General features: G+C 35.2%; 1 protein-coding gene across 2 annotated transcripts in view; it reads right to left on the bottom strand.

Moving 5' to 3' along the window:
- Positions 1-26133, bottom strand: part of LOC122804648 (acetyl-coenzyme A synthetase 2-like, mitochondrial) — an 874305-nt gene that overhangs the window by 43411 nt on the left and 804761 nt on the right. For both annotated transcript variants that reach the window (XM_044074629.1, XM_044074630.1), the window contains exon 12: positions 8668-8731. In XM_044074629.1, coding sequence (XP_043930564.1) covers positions 8668-8731 — 64 coding nt within the window. The remainder of the gene's footprint in view (positions 1-8667; positions 8732-26133) is intronic.

A 26133-nucleotide genomic window follows, 5' to 3' on the forward strand; every position in this document is an offset into this window, starting at 1 on the left:
CTTAGTGTACACAGTCAGGTGCCACGGAGGAAGTATTATTGGTCTTAGTGTACACTGTCAGGTGCCACGGATGAAGTATTATTGGTCTTAGTGTACACTGTCAGGTGCCACGGAGGAAGTATTATTGGTCTTAATGTACATTGTTAGGTGCCACGGAGGAAGTATTTTTGGTCTTAGTGTACACTGTCAGGTGCCACAGAGGAAGTATTTTTGGTCTTAGCACTTTCAATAAACTATCCTTGTTGATAATTTGACGGGTAAGGGATTCATGCATTTCAAGCTTTGGACAAAAGTCTCGGGGGTGAAGTTGGCGCTAAATTTGTTTGCAAGGATATTGGCAGTGTCTGTTGGGTCATAATAGGAGGTGTTAGTATGAATATGGTCAGAGCAATGTAGGGTATTGTATCCTAGTTTTCTAACATAGTGAAAGAAAGATTTACGATTACATTTGGCTTCACAGGCCAGCCTACATTCATGGGCTACTTTAGTGGAAGTGATAGTGTTTTTTAGTTTTTGCAATGTTTTGATAATTTCCTTGAAAAGAGGAATTTTGAATCTACTGCATAACTTAAGAAGTTTCTTTCTTTGTGTTGTAGTGTTTATTTATGGTGGTGGACAACACTGTGATTTATTTTTGAATTTCCAGTGATAATTCATTTGGGTAGGACCTGCTAGCTCTCTGCAGTTTTCTAAATGGGTGTAGAATTCCTTAGTGAAGTTTGTTGCTCTATCAAGGTCAGGGGTAGTGCATTCATCAGTGAATGTTGATATTTCATTATAGAGTAGGCTAAGGGAGGCACGCTTGTAGCCGTTAAATTTTAGTGGTGCTTTCTTTAGGAGCTTTTGGGTGTTTAAAGGAGCAGGTCACAAGGATGTGGTCAGACTTCAATGGGGAAGGCAATACCAGAGGTGCAGTTCAAGAGGCGTCCTTAATTTAAGAATCAGGTCAAGAATGCAGTGTTTTATGCAAGGTTTGTTTACCAACTTTATAAAGGCATTTTTGTTTATAAACTCTAGGAATTTTTGGGCATATCCTGCACTGGAGGTATATGTCTTCTAGCTTACTGAGGGGCAGTTAAAAACATTCAAAATAATAAGAGTTTTTATTAATAAGCAGATCATTTAGAATGCTGAGTAATCTTACATGTTTATCGGGGAGAAATAAGGTGCTCTGCAACAAGCTATTAAATAATAATTAATTCTATATAGAGTGAGTTGTAGTTTCATGAGATCAGTCTGTGAGTCCCTAATCTGCCTGGAGTCTTCCTTGACAAATGTGAAAACTATCACTGTCACTGGGTTAGAAGACATGAAAGGTACAAAACCCAGATATAAAGAGAGCTCTCTTTATAATTAAACCATACCTCTCAATCTCTTAGAGCAAGAAATCTGGACAAAGCCAAAAATAAAAGTGGGACAGAGGCTTAAAAAGAGGGACAAATTTTAAATATTGCTCTTGCAAACTTAGAAAGTTGATAGAAAAACAGAGTTCACATTAGCAGAAATTTTCTGAAGGGTACGAAGTCTGAAACTCAAATGTCTGTCATTATTTTCTAACTTCAGTTATTAATGGTTTGCCACTAATTTGCCAGAAAACCACAATTTTATGAGAAAAATATAAGGTGAAAATCTGTACATTTGAGAGGTATGAATTAAACCAAGTCTCAATAACTACACAGACATGGATGTTTTCAAATGCAGGAGTGCCTCAAGATCTGGTAGTTTATTATTCAGACTTCTGGCATTGAGAAGAGCCACTCTAATGTGATGTGAGTTTTAGGGCTGATATGTTAGTTATGTTGGAATGTCCATCAAGAGGACTGTGCTTAACAAGGGCACTAAGGGTGCAGAAAATACTTTAGCCGGTATACAGAAAACTTTTAACACAAGAATCGGGGACAAAGGGCCAAAAGCAGGGCCAGATTTTAAATATTGTTTTTATATACTTAGAAGGTTCCTAGAATAATATGTTTTGCATTAGCATGTATATTTTGTAAGATATATTCATAGGTGATTATTAGGCACCCAGGGGCCCTTTTGCAGCCTAGCCATGCTTCTCAAATGTATCTGACAGGTTTTGATACCCCTGGGTTATTTTAATGGGTATATGTAGGCTTGGATATGGGTGCTTTAAGCATTTACATGCTGCCTCTGTTTACTAGATGCATAGGTGCCAGATCAGGGATACGTTTCTGATTTCCCATCCACTGGTCCAAGTTGAGCTTGAATTGGGTTAGAGAAGAACTGTGCTTCACATGGATCAGAAGCCTGTTCCAGAGAAGGGGTATTCTCTGACACATGTACCTGTCCCTCCAACATGTTCCATTTATACCAGAGGCTAGGTTTAGGTTCCTAGATTGCATAATTCTGATACTTTTTGTTTTGCAGATGGGTAACAGGCCTTTCAGAGTGTGGTGAAAAGATGCTTTGTAGGCCCGGCAATGCTCAATGATTTGCAGAAAACTCCACAAAGAATAGACCATAAATGGGAGGCAAAATCAGCAGCACCTGAGAGATATGTGCTGCAATCTAATCATAAAACATTAAAGCTGTGTTGGTTGCTGTCCTGGATATTGTCCTCCAGAAATATTACCAGCCTTTTCCTCTGGATGCTATCCATGACTTCTTCTTCTACTACTATTAGGCTAGCAGGCCTGTAGTTGCATACATTTTCTATCTGCTCCCCTCTGCTTGTGTACAGACTGCAGTTACTGTTATTCAGTCTGCAGGCACTTCTGCATTAACCAGTAATTTGTGTGAGAGGATGAAATAGAACAATTGCCTGGTTCCTGGGGACCCAAAGAGGTAGTCCATCTAGTTCTTGTGGCACATTCTTCCTTAAATAAACCAGTTCTGCCTTTATCTCCTCCAGTCCCATCCTGGTGTCCATGTTGTGATACCACCTGCCCTCCAACAAACAAGGCACACACTCCACCATTTCTTTTATGAGGACTGAGAAGTAACCATCGAGAATCTCTGCCTGGGCAGGTATGTTCCTGCAAACACACCCCCTACTTAAATATATCAACTCCAAGATCACACCATAGTGGAGGAAATGGCAAAGTCCCAAAAACAGCCCAGTGATTTTTTTTTCCCTGGGAAAAAAAATCGCTGTTCCGTGTCTTCGCTATTTAGTGATTTCGATGTTTACAGCTCAATAAAAGAGTGTTGGCTCTTTTAAGTTTTGAGCTTATAATATAGATCCTATATATATATATATATATATATATATATATATACACATACATACACACACATATAGCTAAAATATCCATGTCCTTATTATTTAACCCTCCTCTACATTCTCCTTTGACTTGTGCCATCACTAGTCATTCTGCTATCCTCATTATACTATGTCTCCTCTTCTATACAACCTCTTTTATACCCTCCTGTTTGTCCTATTTTCTACCTTTGCATTCTTATGTAGCAAGATTGGCCTTGCACCTTTCTTCTCTCACTTGACACTTTCTTAAAGCCTTTTATATAGCTGTGATCCCTCTTCCCATAGCTGTTGTAACCCTTTGATTAATTCCGGACAAGGACTCATCACTGACCCTGTCCCCATCCCACCTCCCAAAATCCCATATGATCATCATCATCGACATTGTTTCCTTACCCTTTTCTGCCCTCTAAATCATGCAGTGGACTATTAACTTTTGGCTTAGGGTACCTTCCATCTGAACATCTCTCACGTCTCCGTGTTTAGTTAAGGTCGCATCCAGAACTCTGTTCCTCTTCGCACAGTCTTGCACCAGTTAGCTGAACCCCTTTTGATCCAAGACTCCAAACCACAATGCATGTCACCTTAGTCCCAGTGCTTGGAAATATCCCAGCCCGCCCCAGTAAGATTCCAATTCCCAATGAGTCTGACCCTCTGTCCTGTGTTTCACCCCTTTATTCTCTCCCTTGGTACTACATCATGCTTCCTTGATGTGTATCACACTTCGATTCTCTTTTTCTACCTTAACAACCAGGAGGCTTACCCTAAGTTGTTGCCATGCTCATTTACTTGATTGTTTTCATGGAGCCATGTTTCTCTTCCTCTCTGACCATTCATTTCATGTTCTTGATTATATCACTGCCCCACTAGTCATTGGCCCATGGGTTGTCATGCCAATGTCCACCCTCTCTCCTCCATCACTGTTTGCACTTCCCCTTATCCTTCCCAAACATGTTACAATGTATTGTAATAGCCACTGGCCCATGGGCTGTCATGCCAACAATGCTCACCCTCCCTCTTACATCACTGTTTGCACTTCCCTAATCATCCTTCCCAAACATATTACAATGCATTGTAATAGCCATTGGCCCATGGGTTATCATGCCAGCAATGTCCACCCTGCCGCCTACATCACTGTTTGTACTTCCCTTATCATCCTTCCCAAACATGTTACAGTGCATTGTAATAACCATTGGCCCATGGGTTATCATGCCAGCAATGTCCACCGTGCCACCTACATCACTGTTTGCACTTCCCTTATCATCCTTCCCAAACATGTTATAGTGCATTGTAATAATGGACTAATACTAACCTACCACACTTTTGGCCATGTTTGTTTGTTCCTCAGCTATTCTGCTTTCTCCATCTGGCCTGTGTTTGATTCTTGCTCCCTTTATCCTGCTTCTGTGGCACCCGCATACCTCCCATCTTTAGTTAAATGTACAACCATGCAGATGCATCTATCCAGCCAAACCTCACATCATAACTGTCTGCAGGATCACATGATCACACAATCTAATGCTATAAATGCTAAGCATTTAGACAAGGACATAGTAACAAAAACAAAATGTCAGGAGCACAATTTTGGTTTATGTTGTCCATCACAAAATATGATGTGACAGCCAAAATATGTTTTTTTTCAGTTCTTATTCCTTTGCCTGCCACAGACCTCGTTTTATTGTTTTTATTGAAAATGTTAACAACAAAACATTAATATATGATAATATAAATATTATAAAACAAATATATATATATCTATAAGAACAATGATAACTAAAATAATTATTTACAAAGGTGTCTACTATAAAATAAAACTTTTTAAACAAAAATAAATGAGTAGTTGCTAGTTAATTATTAAAGTCTGTTTATCCAGCAGTTCTCTGAATTTCAACCATATATATATATTATATGAAGAGGTGATTCTAGATATTCTTGTCTTTATCCCGATCAGTTCAAGATGACAAACGTCAGTCGCCAAGTGTACAAATTCCTTTATAGTAGGAGTGTCTGATTCTTCCAGTTCTTGAGGATGACTTTTCTTGCTAATGTTAAGATACTCCATAATGGAGGGTATTTTATTTTTGTGACACAAGTGGGAAGAGGTATATTAAGTAAAATAAGAGATTTGGTCAGCATAACTTTAGCACTAAAAACAGACTGTAAGAGAAAATTCATATTACCCCAATATATTTTAAGTATTACATAATCGTAAAACATATGCTACCAGTCAACATTTAAACACAAAACACCACCACTGCTGGATCAGGCTGGACTGGAAATTAGACCATAAAGATTCCCAAGTAAATACAGGCAAAAAGTCTTTATTACAAAAAAAGGAATAAGCGCTTTCATCCTGCTTAACAGGACTTCTTCAGATTCAACACTTAAAATGAAGAGGCTCTTTATCTAGCCTCTGAAAATAAAAAAAATTAGAGGAAATGGTGTAATAATTGGGTAACAACCAACTAAATTCTAATACACATTATGAAAGTTACTAAGCCATACATTTCAACCAGGGCAAAATGTTCAAACTCCTTATCATTCTAAGAGTACAAGTATCAAAAATAAATAATAGTTGAAAAACCTATTGATAAAAACTTGTGCATGCTTAAAAATATATGTATATACTTATTTCTATGACATATGGAATATATGTTTACATAAAATATAAAAATATTTATATTGAATTTTAAAAATGCTATTTAATTCTACATTTATACTCTAAGCTCTAAAACTGGTTTGAGGGGGATATTATCATTTCCTCCCATGGGACTGACAGATAACCTTTCTAAAATAACCACTCTAAAGGTGTGACGTCTTACTACCCACAAAGTGTTTGTATAAGGGATTGTTAATATTCTGCTTCCTAATATGGTAAGTGTGTTCGTAAATTCTATTTTTTTAATGACCTGTCAGTTTTCCTAACATAAAATGCCAGACTGGTCGAACACATTGCCAAATAAACAACACTCTTAGTATTACAATTCCCTCTTTGAAATGTAACTTTAGTCTTATTAATATTTTCTAATTGTATTTCAACTTTTTCGTATATAAATCCACACTGGTTACATGATCACACAATCTAATGCTATAAATGCTAAGCATTTAGACAAGGACATAGTAACAAAAACAAAATGTCAGAGAAAGCTATTGGGATTGTTTTTGACTTGTTAATAACTCCACAAGTGAAGATGATAAAAAAATAGTACTCCAATCTTCAAAACAAACTACTTCATCACTAAGGTGGAGGATATTCTCTTGGAAGGTTTTACAGAGAACCTTTATCATACCACATAAAGTTGAATTGATGTTTAATAAAGACATATGATGCTGGAGATGCAAACTAAACGTTAAAGCTAAATGACCAGAGTGCAGTAGCAAAGTAGCAACTAAATACAAAAACACCACCATGGCTGGAGAACATCAGGGCTTTGAGGACAACAGGAGATAATCAAGGTACAAAGAAGCGCGTTCTTTGTACCTTGAGTATCTCCTGTTGTCCGCAAAGCCCAGATGTTCTCCAGCCGTGGTGGTGTTTTTGTGTTTAGTTGCTACTTTGCTACTGCACTCTGGTCATTTAGCTTTAACGTTTAGTTTACATCTCCAGCATCATATGTCTTTATTAAACATCAATTCAACTTTATGTGGTGTGATAAAGGTTCTCTGTAAAAACTTCCAAGAGAATATCCTCCACCTTAGTGATGAAGTAGTTTGTTTTGAAGATTGGAGTACTAGTTTTTTATCATCTTCACTTGTGGAGTTATTAACAAGTCAAAAACAATCCCAATAGCTTTCTCTGCAACATACTGTCGATTTCTCAAGTATCTATACTTTAGATAGAAGTCTCTTTTCAATTATATTCTGGTGCATTAGAATAATGAGTAAATCAATGAATGTGGGGAAAGAATTTCTAACTGTTGGTTGCATTAGATTAATCTTATGTTCAACCAATTGTCTACAATTTTGAATTTCTAACGGCATGTCTTTGCTTAACTAAAATTTATTAATGATGTGGTCAACATTTTGTAACTTCCTATTGTGTAGTAACTGATACCCGTATAACAAGTTTTTGTCTTTAAATGTAGTCGTTGTTGCTAAATTAAATGTATTAATTCTATTTTGAGTACAGGCAATTGAAAATATAAAGAAAATCCATGAAAATGAAATTTTAAAATTTTAAAGGTTATTATTGTATTAATATAATAAGAGTTAACTGGTTTGTTTTTGTTTTCTATAAAATAGTCTTTTACTAACCAATGAAATTTATTAGAAGCTATTTTAGTATGATATGATTTTGTTAAATTATTGGATTTACACAAATACCTCCCTGAATATCTTTCCATTTGGCATTATAATTGTTATTTACCTAAGAAAGTATTGTCTTATCAATTGAGGATAAGAAGTATAATTCCAAATCTGGAAGATCAATACCACCCTATGTCTAATCTGTAATGTGATGGTTTAAAGCCAATCTAGGCTTATTAGAAAACCATAAAAATCTCTGAAACAAGGAATTATACTCTTTTATATATATTTTTGGGGAGTGGCAGGGATAAAGATTGTATTATATATAGAACTGTAAAAAGGATAGTCATTTTACTTAAGGAGAGTCTTTCTTCCATGCTGAAAAAAAATATTCCATTTATTAAGAGTTTGTTATATAGAATTTAACCTTCTGACCTCCCACAGTGATCTTGCCCAGTCACTCCTCTGTAAACACACAACCAATCACTGAACAACAGTCATGAGTGCAGCTGTTATGGATTTTTACTGTTGTAAGTCCCAGTTTCCTTCACACATACATCATCTCAGAAGCTCTGTCTAAGTCCTGTAAATAAATATCTTTCAGCAAGTATTTCATCTTTATTTGGGATTCATTGAGAAGGTAATGGTCCTGAAACAAGCCCTTTCTCACCTTCTATGTTGAGGTAAGCAAACAATATCTCATGATTCTTCTAATTGCCTAGCTTGTTACAACAGTGTTCTGGCTACTTAATATCTCCAAGTCATGTAATACGTAGTCAGGGATCGAACCCTTCATGCCACATGATGTTCAACATTTTTTAGTCAAGATGTCCAGAAGGTTGGGTCCTTTAGCCACTTAGTCTGTGACTCCGAGTAAGTCACTTAATCAGCCAGTGCTCCTGGGATGAGACTGAAAAAGATCCATGTGGACCAGTGCTTTACCCCAGTTAACATATACAAGCAAACAAATTAAGGGTCTGCTCGCAAGACAAGAGAGAACATGAAATTAAATAATACAACAAAAATCAAGGTAATAATAATAATAATTGAGTTTTATTATGAAATGTTATCATTTAGTATTATGAACCCAATAAAAAAGTAGAGGAAATTCTGAGAAATACACACAAAAAGCTTATATAATAAAAGTATGAATTTATTATTGGTCTGCCTTTCTCAGTTATTAGCTCTGTCCCATGACTTACCTTCTCCCTTTATATCATGTGGATACCCGATGACTGCAGATTCTGCAACCAAAGAATGTTGGTTCTAAAAGGAAATATACAATATACATTATTTATTATTTTTCATGATTTCATTTAGTTTTCTTTGAGGTGCTTTTTCAGCCATATTAAACTAGAATAATGGGATACACATGCAGAGCTGGAAATTGTAAAACATTAAGAACTAAAAACACTTCTATATTTTTATTTAGTCATGTTGATTTTCAGTAGTTATACTATGCCATCATCAGCTAGCACTCATTAAACAATAAATATGCATCTGACATATTGGTAAACCCCCAGATGATTCCAATTTATTTATTTATTTTATCCTTTATTAACTGGGTTAGTCCCACAATGGTAGTAGCCACTTTTCAGAAGAGATTGAGGTGGTATTTGTAGTACCTTGTGAAATTTGGCTAGGGCATCGTGGAACTTCCCCTACTCATCATTATTATGAGTGAGATCCATTTTGGAGGAGCACTTCCTGTTTCCATTGCAGGCCCAGAGGCAGGCTGGAGAAACAGGGAGGCAGATGGAGCCAGAAGGAGGTGATGGAGTAGTATAAGAAACTACTGAGACCAGAGAATGTATGCAGTATTCTGAGGAACTGTTTGATGGAGATGACTCAGTAAATGATGGATGTATAATTACAACCATCCAGTCAGGAGGGCTGCAGGATGATTTACTTAAAAAAATAGTGGTACAGAGTGAACCAGAAAATGAAGGAGATGTTTCCGGGGGGGGGGGGGGACATTATGGAGAAAATAAAGGAGGATAAAAAGACAATCCTGAAGAATAGCGGTGAGATGGGAAAAAAACATATTCAGAGAAAGTAAAAGAAGGAAAAAGTGAAGTAGCAGAAAAGAATGAAGAAGAAAACTAAAAATGGACGTACATGGTAAGGATTCAAAGTAACGACGACAAATGGACAGCTATGAAGTGTGGGGCAATTTAATAGCTTATTTGGGTGTAAAACACATAACATAACAGCATTTGTTCTTATTAACAAAAAGACATTTTGTGACTTTATATTTGAGACTGCTTTTCAATGGAAATTTTTCTTGGTGAATATGGAAAAAGAAAGACTGTTATCCATGGAATCTTTATGTGATAAACACATATAACAGGGAAACAAAAAGGAAAATTTGTGTACAGTTGCAAACAGAGGTAGAACAAGAGACTTTGAAAGGACATTTGAAAGCTTTATCTAAAGAAGTACTGGACATTGCAAATGTTTATAACAAAATGGTAGCTTGGATTGTAATATTGTATTAAAAACAGAAAGAGAAAAAATTATACATATACCAAGCATGATACATGTGGAGGGGAATAGGATTGTTGTAAAATACAGGGCACAACCCAAAATGTATTTTTTGTGGAAAAGAAAGGCATTTGATAAGTAATTGTGAAAAAAAAATTGTATTTGTGGGGACATGGGACATGATGCAAACAATGTAAATTAAAATGTTATAATTGTAATAAACATGGACATTTATGAATGGATTGCAAAAATGAAAATAACAGTAAGGAAAAAGAAAGAGAAGAAAATAAAGAGAAGAAATTTTAGAAGTAGTAGTAATAGAAAAAAAAATTGGATGAGAAAAAATAATAAAGAAGGTGTAGATAAAGGTTCTGAAATAAGTGATGAAAAGGATATAAACTGGAAGGAAGTAACTAAAAAAAAGAATTCCATTGGTAAAAGACAGAAAAAAATTAAAGGAACAAACACAAAAGAAAAAAAAAGAAAGGAAATGGATGAAAATGAATACATACAGCTAAAGTTCGGGTATTGGCTTAATGGACAAGGTGTTTGACTCACACACACAAGGTACAAAGTTTGATTTTCACTTATGGGAAGGAAAACTGGTTAGGCTTCAAGTGGCCTACTAAGAAAGGCAGTCCAGTAGTTAGTTATGAGTTTATGAAGCCATGAATCCAAGGAAAAGGGAAAATGAAAAATGTGGAGTGCTTTCTGTAAATGTGAAGAGTATTAAGAATATAATAAAAAGAATAGGAATTTTGGAGTGGTGCAAAACATGTGATGTATATGTAGTTTTACTAGAAGACACAAGTTTTAACAAATGAAGAATATTACAGAGAAATTATGGGGAGGAAAGATAATCTGGAATTTGGGAAATGAAAGATGTTCTAGAATAGCCATATTCTGTAGAAATACAGTAAAGATATTAGTTGCAACTTAAGCAAAAATGGGAAGATTAACAATTGTAGATTTAAAAAAGAAAGAACAAGTCTATGGAATTATAACACTGTATGCTTATACTAACTGTAAAGAAGGGGAAAGCTTATTTTATCAGATTTTAGACTATGTAATGATAAACATGAATATTATAATAACAGGGCACTTCAATTGTGATTAAAGAGGTATGTGTAAAAAGAAAGACCAAAGGGGTATGTATAGAACTGAAATAGATTATTTTATATTGTCAGAAGGTTTAGTTATAGGAGAAGAGGAGGTAGATGAAACTGGATTTTCAGATCATCTTGCAATATGGCTAGAGATAAAAGAAAATAAGGAATATATAAAAACAGGCAATGTAATAAAATGATAAATAAGAAAGCATGGAATTAAGAAGGAAAGAGATTAGTAATACAGTTACAGAAAGATCATATTACTATGAGAATATTTTATAAAAATTGCTCTGAATGGTTGGCAATATTTAAGGAAAAATATAAAAAAAATCTTTTTACATTGGCAATATGATGTGAGAAAAGTAGAGAAAGAAAAGTATAAAAGAACATATAACAATACATTGTAAGATTTAGAACACAATGATAGAAAGTACTTTGACAAAGAAATAGAATTATATGAAATAAATCAAGAAAAAATACAAGAATCGTTATATAAGTAAAGATATTTTTACAATAAAAAAGAAAAGTATCGAGTTACTTAAGCAGATTAGTAAAGGGAAATGGTAGTGTAATGAGAGAAATAAAAATATAAAAGGAGAAATAGAAAGAAGTCAGGAAAAGATTAAAAATAGTGCAGTACAATAAGTACAAGAAATGTTTACAGAAAAAAGAAGATAGTGAACAAACGTCAAAAGTAAAAAAAAAAGGTTAACAGAAAAATAAATTAAAGAGTTAGAAAAGGAGATTTCTTTGAATGAGCTAGATAAAATATTAGGACAAGTAGATATAGATTTGGCTGCAGGCCCAGATGGAATAGGGTATGAAATATATAAAAATTAAGGGACTGGCAAAAATATGTTTAAAGATTTTTAATGATTGGTTAAGTGAAGGTTTTATGTATAAAGAATTATGTAGTGGAATACTTAAATTCATATGGAAGAGGGAAGACAGAAGACAAGTAAAAACTGGAGACCAGTAGCATTGAATAATAATGATAAGATCATTATGAAAATAATGCAAAAGAGATGTGAAACTAAAATGAGAAATTAGATGGAAGACGGTATACACACACACACACACACACATATATATATATATATATATATATATATATATATATATATACACTACAAAGGTGAAGAGTTGTCAAGAATTATTAATGATAGAGAAATTGTGGATGATACTATGAACAGAAAAGAAGAAGCAAAAATCATGATAGGAAACCTTAATAAGGCATTTGATATAATTGGACATGAAATCTTATGGGTAATAATGAAAGAATATAATACAGCTGAGAAAGTTAGGAAATTATGTATGTCAGCATATAGTAATAGTAAAGTAAAAATACTTGTAAATGGCTGGTTAAGTAAGAGGTGTATATGAAGAGAGGTGTAAGACAGGAATGTCCAATGAATTGTATACTCTTTGCATTAGTTATGAATGTAGTAGTATGTGAAATAAATTACAAAATGAAGGAGGCATTATAATAACTGCAAAATACAAAATTTGGATAAAAGAAGTAATAATTTATACAAATGTGTGCTTACTGATGATAGGGGTGGCTTTAAATAAAGAGAAAAGTTAAGGTTTAGGTGATATAGTAAATATAAGGGGTATCTATTTTATGAATGAAATGTCTGTATTGGCTATAAAATTTAGGAATAAATGTAAGTAGAATTCAAAGGGAAAAACAATAGAAGACATAAAGCAAACATGTATTTTCTGGAGAACATATCAATTATCATTCAGAGAAAAAGACTTATTTGATTAATTCAGTTCTGATGAGAAAACAGCATACTTAGCATGTGTATTTATGTCGTCAACAGTATTTGAAAAGGAATTATTGTAAATATTGTTTTATTTATATGGGGTTCTAGATTAAATCCAGTAAAAACAGGATTTTTGTATGTAAATAAAAAGAGAAGAAAGTTTAGGGGTAATTAACCCAGCAGTTTACACTGCTTTATTAAATTTGTAGAAAGTGGATAGACGAAAAAGATGAGAGATTAGTAGGAAAACTTATATATATATAAAGTATGATAAATTTCAGGACGTAGTAAAAAGAGTAAAAGAGAAAAGGAGTGTATAAATGAAGAAATAAAATGTTACCAAGAAAAATATTTTTTGTGGAAAATTGATATAGAAAAAGATAGAAAAGTATGGTATAAGCATGTAATGACAAAACATTACTATGTAACACTATGGGAAAATCTTAACAGATGAAAAAATTATAGCTATAAAAATGAGATGTTTATGGTGTAATCAGAAATTAGAATGTCAATATTTTTTGTGGAGACTAGTAATAGATAAATTGCCAGTAAAAGGAAATATGCCATATAAAAGAAATGTGATAGAATATGTTTACATTTTCAAGAAGAAGAAACTACAGAAAATGTGGTTTTGAAATGTTAAAGAGTAAAAACGTTATGGGGAAAACTATATAAAGAAGATTTTTTAAATATATAAAAAGAGGATAAAATAAACACGGATATGATTAAATGTGGACATAAGAATGGAAGTAAAGAATATCTTAAAAGAATAGATTAAAAAGTTATTTTATGATATCCAGATTATATGGAATGAAAGAATAAATGAACTTATGCTTAATGGTAAATGGATTTTAACAAGAATATTAAGTAAAATCAGATGTTGGTAATGGAAGCAGGAGTGGGGGTCTAATAAGGATGAAAATATAGCATGATTATCAAATTATGAATATATGTAAACAGATTTGGATATCTGGATATTTATATGATTCTACATATGTAAATATTTGAAAATATGCAAATATTTTGTAAATAAGAGTTATTTTGCATATAAATAAAGAACCCTTACTCTATTCATTGTGAGAGGGAAGGGTTTTTCTCGCTGTACTTCCTGTTTCTGTTCATGGCACAGAGGCAGCCGATAGAAACTGTGCAGCAATGAAGGAAGAAAAGAGTTGTTGTGTTGCTGATAGCTCGTGATTCTATCAGTCGGAGAGAAAACGAAAAGTGAGTGGATAATACAAATAATCACTACTGAAAAGTGAGTGGATAATACAAATAATCTATTGAAAAGTGAGTGGATAATACAAATAATCATAATCTAGTTGACTTTAAACCTCAAGATTTTGAAGTTGTAACTGAAATTGCTTCTGAAGGTTTGCCTGATGAAAAACTGGTTTGTTTATTGAACAAAGGTGATCCTGGAGAAGAGTTTGAGATTTCATGGTTTCATATTATGGGAAAGGTTTTTGGAATGGACAGTGAGGTGGGCTGAAAGGAAAAAATTCATGAGTTGGATGGACATTCTCACATGGGATGCAGTCCCATACTGTATGCTGATGCAGCTGGAAGAACAAAAGGTTTTTTGTTCAGATAAGAAAAAAGAAATAACATACATATATTTTGTGTGGGATAATTTAATATTACCTTTGAGTAATAGGCATTAGATCCTTGAATCATTTGGAGAAAGAGACATTTTCTGACTTAACATTTGAGACTGAAGACTTAATGGAAATGTTTTTGTTTAATTGAGAAAAAAAGGACTGTTACCAGTGAAATGAGTTTGTATTTTCTGAGCAAAGAACGCAATTAAAAAGTGTTGTTCAATTTTGCACTGATGAAATTGAGTTAAAAGAAACTAAAAAATATTTCTCATTTATGTGTTATTTAGTTTCTGATATTGTGAAAGTTAAAGGTGAGAGAGGTTTTTAGAATGGGAGGTTGGAAGTGGATGTTACTTTAAAATATGAAAAAGATGTTATAAAGCATTTACCATGTGTTATATGTAGATGATAATAGAGAAGCAACTAGGTATATGGCACAGCCAAAAACTTAAGTTTTAAAAATACAAGAAAGAACAGAAGCTGCTGCAAGACACATCAAGTTTAATATAAAGTATAAAGCAATAAGCACTTTAATCTTTACACAATAAAAAGACTTCTTCAGACAAAAAAAAAAAACACTCAAGAGCAGAAAATTTAAAATCCACTCTATGAAGTCACATGACAAGCTGTTTTCTCTACAATGTGCCATTTGACTAATGTTATGAAAGAAACTAAAACTACCAAATCTCAGGGCCATTTAAATAAAAGCAATTATTTCAACAATCATTACTAAAACTGTCAATACACTTCAAAAAATAAACACATTTATCATTGATAGGCTTTAAGTTAAAGCAAACTCTCTTCCAGCAGCAACCCCAGATAAAGGCAATTTTTAACAGTCATTACTAAATTTGTTAATACACTTCAAGAAATAAACACATTTATTGTTGATAGGCTTTAAGTTTAAGCAAACAAGTAACAGAAGAAACTTCATTCAGACATGGGTTGCTGCTTGCATTTAAACAATGCTGCCAAATTAACTCTTTTTTTCCAGCAGCAACCTGCAAGGTTCCACCATGTGGTTCAATTCTACCTGTTCAAGCACTGTGAATTTAAATTCATGTTCCAGGCAAGACATAAGGTGCTTTGCCAATGCCTTAATTTTGCTTTTGTTCCGTAATGCATATAAATGTTCGTAAGTTCTCTCTTTTAACATATGGTCAGTTTTTCCAACATAGAAACTTTTGCAGCCTTGACATAGGGCTAAATAAATGACCACTTTTGACATACAGTTATACCAACCCTTGACTTTAAGGTATTTCCCCTTTACTACAAAGGTGATACTACAATAAATGTTTCTGCAGTATGTGCAACTATCACATTTAAACATATCAGAAGTGTGTCTATGATTGTTTTCCTTGATACTGAATTCACAAATATTTTTGAAACTAAGTCACTTTCTGTAAATAACTAAGGGGCTGTTGCCAAGTTTTTCCATGACATCTTTATTTTCATTAAAATTACTCCAGTTTTTATTCAAGATTCACTTGAGGTAGTTGTGGTCTACAGAAAAAGTAGTGATAAAACAAACCTTGTAGTTTGGTTTCTCACCCATGTTCAATGGATGGTGTAAACCACCAGTTATAATGTTTCCTTGTGTCCTAAAATCTCCCCCATTAAGAATAGGGGTGAAGTAGTTGTTGCCCCTTTTCATTACCACTTCATTCGTAGAGCAGTCAATAAAACTTTCTGGATATTCCCTTTTTAAAAACATTTCTTTAAAGTTGTTACATTCATCCAGAAAGTCAGAAAAAAACTGAAACCATAAGTGCTGCTCTAACAAAATGGCCTTTTACTACAGCTTTTATCTGTGCTACAGAATGTGAGCTGGAATAGTGCAAAAAAAGAATTAGAGTTAAGTCAGTTTCCTATAAAGTTTGGAAATTTCATCAACACTTATGTCATGAGTAAACTTCAAGAATTCAGCAGTGTTGTTTAAATATTCTAGGAATGGGGAATATTATTGATTTCATTCTTACATGCAATAAAAAGATATCATCCACGTACCTCATGTAGAGGCACCATGGTTCCTTATAAAGATATCATCCACGTACCTCGTGTAGAGGCACCATGGTTCCTTATAAAGATATCCACGTACCTCGTGTAGAGGCACCATGGTTCCTTATAAAGATATCATCCATGTACCTCGTGTAGAGGCACCATGGTTCCTTATAAGGATATCATCCACGTACCTCGTGTAATGGCACCATGGTTCCTTATAAAGATATCCATGTACCTCGTGTAGAGGCACCATGGTTCCTTATAAAGATATCATCCACGTCCCTCGTGTAGAGGCACCATGACTCCTTATAAAGATATCATCCACGTCCCTTGTGTAGAGGCACCATGGTTCCTTATAAAGATATTATCCACGTACCTCGTGTAGAGGCACCATGGTTCCTTATAAAGATATCATCCACATACCTCGTGTAGAGGCACCATGGTTACTTATAAAGATATCATCCACGTACCTCGTGTAGAGGCATCATGGTTCCTTATAAAGATATCATCCATGTACCTCGTGTAGAGGCAGAAGGAAATCCCCAAGCCACCTGAGTGTAACAGCAGTTCATTATTAGAAAATACTGAAAGAAACTAATAATGTGGAAATCCAGGTTCAAAGGAAAACCTAAAATAAAATACAAACTGGCCACCTTGATTCAACAGTTTTTATTTAAAAGCTGGATAGCAGCTGCCCTGTAGCAAATTTTCAATTTTTTAAACATGTCCCATTGGTTCTCTTTCCCGTACACAAAGTGATTCATTTATTGCTCTTTGCTGTGAGAAACCTCCAGTCTCATTCGTTTCCAGGTGGAAGCAAGAGTTTAGTGTTGGGGATTCTATAGCCAGTCTTATCCCCACCCCGAGGCAGCCCTGTGAGCTTGTCTCTAGCTTCCTTGGGAGTTGCACACATGCTTCCATGAAAGTTCAACCTCCCAACCAAGAGATGCACCTTACAGCACCAGCATGCTACACTTTTCATGGTATAATCTTTGACTACAGATGTACTAAAAGATTCTTCTGGCTTCAGTTTCAAGGTGAATTTGACTAACTCCTGGTCCAATTTGACCAGGAAGGAATTTGCAATTTGTGGGGAGAAAAGCTACCCCATATTGGTAAGGACCAAGTCCAGGATTTTAGCGCCTGTGGTTGGGTGCAGATTAACTGGTCCACACAGTTTATTATTTATTTATTTTGCATTTGTTAACCAGGTTGGTCCATCTGAGTTACAAAAAAAACATTTTCAGCGGGGACCCAAGAAGTAAAGCTCCAATACCTTCTACAGTAATAAAAATGAAAACGAAACATTACACATAAGATAAAATAGATTACAAACTGAAATGTTGGTATACAGAACACATTATAGTTGTTACATAAGCAAGTGTGAGTACTAAAAATATAAACATACAAACGGTTTAGTCAGAGTGCTGAAAAGCTAGTATGTTCTGATATTTACAAGAAATAGAAGTAATGCTAAGACACATCCTAAGCAGAGGTTGTAGAATGTGATTAGACAGAGGCATACGGGAGGTTAAGTGGGGTGATTGCAGTGACACATATTGGAGTTAAGCAGGTGATCTTTTAGTGCCTTTTTAAAGTTGTTGGCATGACTTATACTTCTGATATGTAATGAGAGTTTGTTCCAGCTATGAGAGACAGAATATTTATAAAGGTTTTTGCCTATATTTTTACAGGGTTTATAGGTCAGTAATAAGAGCTGGTTGGAACTATGAAGAGGACGATTGAGGGTGTAATAAGACAGAAGTTTGGAAAGTGATGTGCAGGTAGTAGGGTTACTGAGAAGGGAATGAGCAGTTTGGAGTCGAGTGAGAGTAAGTCAATGTGGGAGTTCAGGCCAGTGATGTTTCTGTAGGGCCATGCAGTGGTGTGAGGAGTAGGGATGATTTACAGCAAATCTAGCAATGTTATTGTATGTTGATTCGAGTTTGTGAATAAGGGAAGATTGTAGGTTAGTCAGGATAGGGGAGGCATAGGGTAGGGTGGCTAATAAGAAAGTTTGAGCAAGGGGACATTTGAATTCTGAACTAAGGTATTTTTTATTTCTGTAAAGTAGGCCTAATCTTTGGTGTTTTTTTGATGCTTTGCTGGACACACAGGTCAAATTTTAGTTGGTCATCAATAATAGTGCAGTGGAGTTTAATTTGTGTTTCAACTTTTTTAATAGTGTTGTTGAGAGAAGAGATTGAAAAGGTAGATTTATAGTGGGAGAGATAGTTAAGCAGAAAAAGGAGGAGCTTTGTTTTACTGGGATTGAGGATGAGCTGACTGTCATTGAGCCATCGTTCTACAGAAGAAAATGAGTTTTGTGTAGTAGTTAACAGGTCTGTCAAGTTTTCAGAAATAGATATCAATGTGGAGTCATCTGCATATTGGACGATAGAGCAGAGACCACAAGAAGTATGGAGATTATTGGTAAAGATGTTGAATACCAGAAGGCCAAGGATGGAGCCTTGGGGTACCCCAGTTTGAATAGAGAGGAAAGGGGAGTAAGAGTTAAACCATCTAATTGTTGTCTGTTAGAGAGGTAGCTGGAGAAACAGTTGAGGGCAGTGTGAGAGAGGTTGAAATGGGATAGTTTGGAGACGAGTAGGGAGTGAGAAACAGTGTCAAAGGCTTTAGCTAGAACAAGGAACAGGCAAGATACAAGTTTGTTGTCTCTGGCCATAGCAACAGTCACACAGAAGGAAATAAGGGCAGCGGAGGGGCTGCGTTTAGAGCGAAACTCGTGTTGCGTAGGAGTGAGGAGATCGTCTTGGATAAGATATGTAATTAGTTGAGAGTGGATACATTTTTCAAGGATTTTAGACAGAGAACACAGGATAGCAATGGTTCTGAAGTTGCTAGGTTCAGTTGAATTACCACCCTTGTGTAGAGGTATAGTGTAGAAAGATTTCCAGAGGTCAGGAACTATGGATTCTTGAATAGATCTATTACTTAAAATAGAGACAGGAAAAGCAGTAGAGTCAGCAGCTATTTTAAGGAACTGAGGAGGAAGGTTGTCAGTAGAGAGAGAGCAGGGTTTACGTTTCAGGAGTAGTTTTCTGATGTAGGAAACAGAGAAAGGTTTGAATGCGAAAGTGTTGGCATTGGCAGCCTGAATGAGAGTGGTAGAGTGGTTTGTGTTACAGGCATCTGTAGTAGAAGAGGAGTTATTAGGAATGAGTCTGGCAATAGTCTCTGAAGTATTTGTTAAGAAGTGTCGCAGTCTTTGTTAGGGTGTTGTAAGGGAAGGGGCTGGGGGTAGTGGTGGTTCCAGGATGGAGAATTCTGTTAATAGTACTCCAAAATCTTTTAGCGTTGGTGTAGTGGTTAGTTTGAGCTTGGATTTAGTAGTTTTTCTTATCGTGGTGGATGTTTTTTTTTATTGAGGTTCCTAATTTCTCTGTAGTCTTGTAATTGTGAGGATGATTTAAATTTTAGCCAGAATTTCCAAGCCTTATTTATTTTTGCCATGAGGGAGAGAGTATTTCTAGTGAGCCAGGGGACATAGTTGGACTTGACCCTGATTTTCCTTAAGAGAACTAGGGAGTTTAGGATGTCAAGAAAGATATGGTTAAATTTAAGTACAGCTTCATTAATGGGCAGAGAGTGCAGGAAAGACCACGTGATAGAGGAAAGATAACTATTCAGAGTATATGGGTTACAGATGGTGAGTTTTCTACAGTCTCTGTAGAGGTGAGGTCTCTGTAGCTGGGGGGGTATCGATAGATGAGAGTTGGCAGGTGGTCGCTTATAGTGCTGAAGTGGGTACAGGGATTATGGTACATGTTAGTGAGGATCCAATCTAGAGTTGACTTGAGTATGTTTTTATGTAGATAGATGGGGGTGGAGATCAGTTAAGAAAAAACATGGAGATTGATGCTGTGTTGGGGGAGTGAATATTTAGGTCATTCCAATCTATGTTAACATCTCCAAGGATTAAAGTTTCATAGGCAATATTTTGAGCTAACCAAAAAAAGTATTTGCTCAAGGAGTGGGATGTTATTAACTGGTGGGATGTAGATGGATACACTAGCAAATATTTTGTGGGTATTTAAATGACAGTTTAGAATGAGAAGCTCAGTAGGTTGAAAGTTTGGGATGGAGACAGTAAGCGGGGAGATATTAAGCTGTTCGGAATAGAATATGGTGACACCACCACCTTTTTTTGGAATTCTATCTAGTCGGTACATATTAAATCCTGGAGGTATGATTTCAGTATCTGAAATGCAGGGTTTAAGTCACGTTTCAGATAGGGCTAGGATCTGGGGTTTGTTACAGGCTATCCAGGAGGGAAAGTCTGTAATTTTATTGACTTAACTTTGTGTGTTTAATGACATGATGGTTAATTGTTTTGAGGGAGGGGAGGGAATGTTTGGCAATAGCAGAGGGGATGCGGGGGTGGCATTAGCAGAGGGGATGCAGGGGTAGCATTAGCAGACAGGGTGAGAGTGGTAAGGGAGGGTGGGTCTGGGTTTGGATAAATGTCACCAGTGAAGAGTAAAGAAATGTAGAAGAGGATTAGTTGAGGAGTGTGGAGGTCATAAGTAGACAGTTTAAGTTTCAATTCTGGAGAAGTAGAGGTAGTGGAAAGGATATAGAGTCTGAGAATGTAGACATAGGAGAACTGGAATGATGAGATAAGCGTAGAAATGATTATTGTTATTTATAGTAGGTAGGCAGGTGCTGATGGGAGTTGGTTGAATATGGTTTAAGTTACAATGATAGCTAGTGAAGAAGGACAGAAAGAAGAACAGTGGAGCTAGAAGGTATAGTAGGAACATGATTAGTGAAAGTCTGTCTAGTATCAGAAGAAAATTGGATAGTGCAGTGGAAAATGTGGGAACAGTGCAAAATGGGAAAGGAAGTATTAAGTTTGTAGGGGAGGGGAAGTAGTTGTAATGTCAAAGTGTTAAAGTGGGGGTAGCAAGGTGATAGTTGGAGTGTGAGGAAGGGGGGTGGTTATGTAATGAGGCTTGGGTACAAGTTTAGGTGTTGCAGGAGTACATGGATGAGTTTCAGTTTGTATTGATGAAGTCCAGAAATGTCTGGACATGCATTTCTCAGGATGTATACATCTCCCAGATAAGGGAGGGTTGGCTGAAGTCTCCTAGGAGAATGGTGTTCGGCTTAATGCAAAGCGAGTGAATTCTGGTTAGGTAGGAGCTATGGGCTGAGGGGGGCATAGAGTGTCTCACAGTTAGCTATGATACAATAATGGGTTTTGTTAATAGTTAGTTGCACATGGATGAGTTCCAGGTCATTACCTTGTCTAACAAGACTGGAGATGATTTTTTTTAAGAGTATGGTAACACCGCTGCCTTTACTGTCTTCATCTGCTGCAATGGGCCTGAATCTATGATAGGCATGGAACCCTGTAGTGATGAAGTGCTGTCATTGGTCATGAACCAGCATCTCTGTGATGATGCTATATCAGTGTTCTCCAGGGTAAGGAATGCATGTAGAGACTGGAGATTTTATTAAGGCTGCTACCACTGAGTAATAAGATTCAAACTGCTGCACCCAGCTATCTTCAGAATATTTTCCCTGGAGGAAAAAAATAATTTTTTGATGAAGTACATGCTAACAAGAAATACAAAAGTTTGTCCAACAAAATGTGAGATGTGAAACAGAAGGAGATTGTGTTTCTTGTTCCTCTAGTAATAAAGACCACAGAAAGACTGTGGCAGTGAAATCTTTCCCAGTGTTTCAATGGAAAATGCTTGAGAGGGGAAAAAGTATGGGTGTAGACTAGAAGAATCGAGACTGCACTAGAGATGAAGCAGAGACAGGGTTTGGGAGATACATACACACATAAAAATATTTCAGGCATGGGCATTAATGCTCTTCTAGCTTGCCAATATACCAAAACACTTGATTCCATAATAAGTGTCCAGGCTGTTCTTAAAAATATCTAAACTGGTACTTGTAATTTGGTAGTCTGTTCCATGCATCAGCTATTCTTTCAGAAAACTAATTAGTACACTTCTCATTCCTATAGAATCTTCTACGTAGGTTGTCTGATTATTCTCTAGTACTTTTTGATAACCTCAAACATTCCTAGAGGAAGTTATCTCTAAATGTCCTATATACCTGAAAAAGATCTCTTAGATATCTGTAAGAGACACTGTACAAGTTCAGATATTTTAGTCATTCATAATAACTTAATTTTCACATCCATGGATGATCTTAGTATATTTCCGCTGTACTCTTTCCAGTTTACTCATGCTTGTTTTCTTATAGGGTTTCCATGTTGTTATTCCATACTCAAGTTTGGGTCTAATGTAACAATGACTTCATCATTTTTGATTTTCTAGACTTTATACATCTTTTTATACAACCTATAGTTCTATAACTATCTTAACCAAGTGGATGCTATGATTAGAGATACTCACAACTGAATCTACCCATATACCCAGGTCCTTAAATGAGACTATAGTTTAAATCACTGTGTGCTGTATTAAATATTCACCTTTCAATTTATGTCTCCCAAATCTCTTGTGCTTAGTTTTTGATGTATTTATCAACATATTATTCTCCTGTGCCCAAATGGTCAATTTAGTCAAGTTATTTTGCAGACATGCATGCCTTGGTTTACTATCAAATGACTGAAAATTAAAAGACTGAATCCCAAAAAGACTGAAAATTCAAAATATTGAATACATTTTTAATGCAAGGGGCAAGCCCTCCCTGCTCCCCTCATGTGGGGGGCTGCACTCCCCACATCCCCTGCTAAATATATATACCAATCAACTTCAAGATCACACAGCAGTGGAGAAGGGGCAAATTTCATTATTCAATATTTTGAATTTTCAGTCTTTTTGGGATTCAGTCTTTTGATAGTAAACCACATGCCTTATCTGTAACACATGTAATCAGTTTACCCAATTTTAGGTCATCTGCATATAGACTATAGAACACCTCAGGTGAAAAAGCTAGGTCTGAAAGATACAATCTAAACAAGTAAGGACCTAGGACAGAGCCCTGTGGGCTCACCTGTCCACTTGCTGTATGATACTTGCTATGTCCTATTTGTAAGCCATGCAGCTATCCATCTTATCAAGAGTACATCAATACCTAGTTGTACTAATTTATTGACCAGTGTTTTGTGTATGACCCTGTCAAATGCTGAAGTTAAATCTATATAAATTACATCACAGCACAATTTTTCATTCATAGCTGTTATTATATTGTTGTAGAACATCATGTTACAGGTGGTAATAGATCTATTTTCAACATATGCATGCTGATACATGGTTTCAAGTCCCAACCTATCCAGTTCTGACAATGACATATCCAATATTACCTTCTCCATTATTGTTCCACAACATGAAAGTAGACTTAAGGGCCTTTATGATTCTGGGTTTGTCCTACTCCCCTTTCTCTTAAAGACAGGTTTAATAAGTGCATGTCTCCAATCTTTAGGAATCTCCCCATATTTATATGACCTAGTGAATAACAGATATAATGGTACCACAAGTTCTTGCTGATGTGTTCTCAGGTTATTGTTACTAATTCTGTCTTCTCCCTGTTTGTTTGGATCCAGTTTGTGCAATTCTTTTCAGTATAATTTAATTTGATCCCAGTATCTGGGGTTACCTGAATGTCACTAGGATAACTTATCAACCCTTTTGTGGAGCCAAACTGTTTTGCATAAGATTTTGTAAATATATCTATAATCTGTTGTGTCTGAGAATAAATTTTAGAATCTGCACACAGTTTATCAATTTGTGTGTCTTTACTCCTTCCACATCTTATATATCTATAAAAAGGTTTCCTATTATGCTCAATATCTTTATATACATTTTCTTCAAAATTTTCTTTGATCTTGCCTCACACTATGCTTAATCTGTTTGCCCAGCTTGTTTATTTTCAGTTTTCAAAGTTGTAGTTCGACCTCTCTTCCATTTCTTATATTTTTTGTCTCTCACCTTAATCAGATATATTGTTCTTGCAGAAATATATCCCCCTGATGTTGTGTGCCTTTTTTTGTCTCTCACCTTAATCAGATATTTTGTTCTTATGGAAATATATCCCCCTGATGTTGTGTGCCAAGATCCTGATGCTAAACATTTTTTTTTATTTTTTGCACTCAGTTTCTCTTTTAAAACTTTCCACATTCCATCTGCAGTTTTTCCACTGAACACCCCACTCCAGTTAGTTTTACATAGTGACTGTTTTGCTTCCATATAATCTGTAACTAACCTTCTGTGCATTGGTTTAGATTTCATTTTGTCAGAATTACCTAGCAACAAATATACCCTGATAACCCCATGATCACAGCACATCAACAGTGGTAAAACTTGACTTGAAGTAACAGGAATTTCTTTAGGAACACATGTTCCGTTCCCTGGTAGTTTTTTTTTTTTTTTTTTTTACAATCTGAAGAAACTGTTTCTGAATATAGGTTATGAATAATTTCCTTACTAACATTGTTGAATCAAAATTATTCGAGTCTGTTTCTGGTAAATTTAAGTTCTCAGCTAATATTATTCTTCCCTCCTGGAGATGTACAGGAATAGAACAAGAACATCTAGAAATATTGGGCATTCTTGAACTTTGTTAAACTTGTAAGGGACTCTAAAGCATATGCCCCACTTCATCTCATTAATGTTCATGAAAAATATGCAGGAGAGGGAAGAAGTGGGAGAAAGTTTTAATTTTAAGTAAAACAATTATTTTCTTAATAGTATTATTTAAATGGTGCATGATTTTCTTTGCATGTTACAAAGTAATTTTTCTGTTATTTTTAAGTGTAATGGAGATACTAATGTAAATAGATGCTCCTGTTTTTTTTTTTTTCTTTCTCCCTTCTCTCTTTCTCTTTGTTCAGTTTTAAGAAAATGGAGGCACTGCAATGTAAAGAAATGATCTGGTTAAAAGAGAATGACAAAAGAAAAAAATAGTGTTCTTTTTATAATTCTTGCATAGGGAAATGACTGGGTTAAGGCTGTTAGCATTATAGAGTAACAAGTCTTAAGAGAAAGCAAGTAAATGAAAAAGAATATTGAATATTATAAGGCTTTTTTTCTAGTAAACAGTTTTGTATCTGGTTCTCATGTCTCTAGCAGACAATCTAATAAAGAGAAATGGCTTGGAGAAAATGTTTTCTGAAAGCATTCAAGTGTTTTCCCAGCTGAGAAAGCTATAAAGATAAGGCAAATCAAGACAGCACTTAATATAATCACAGGCTCTACCATTCATCTCAACATGGAAAATCTTTATTTTAGTTTAGCCTGAGTCTTTGTGTGTGGCTGTCAGTTTGGAACATTTGTTCTTATTAGGACAGTAAAACTTCAGTATTTAAAGATGTACATAGTTTTGTGTATTATTAATTGAATAGATTTTAGGGGGATATTGGGGATGTTTGTGTATTTTTGTTTGAGGGTTTTAAGGAAAAAAAAAGTTCTGCAAGATGTGGCATAGTCTCAAATGGAGATGACAAGAAATAATTATATAAAAGATTAACCTGCCAAACAGTACATGCATGTAACACAAAAGCTGGAGCTAGACATTTAACAAAAAAGCTGTTATAAATAAAATGTGGGAATAACAATCCCTCAAGAATTTGATTCTTTCTATAATGTCTTTAAACATTAATGGTCTCACAGATAAATACAAAAAGGAAAGAGTAGTAAACTATATTAAAAATGTAGAGTGCAAATAGTTATTGTTACAGGAGACACACTTGGAAAGACGTAAAC

Source organism: Protopterus annectens, chromosome 6.part0 (genome assembly GCF_019279795.1).
Source record: "Protopterus annectens isolate FY-2018-M chromosome 6.part0, PAN1.0, whole genome shotgun sequence".
In the NCBI taxonomy this organism is placed as follows: Eukaryota; Metazoa; Chordata; order Ceratodontiformes; family Protopteridae; genus Protopterus; species Protopterus annectens.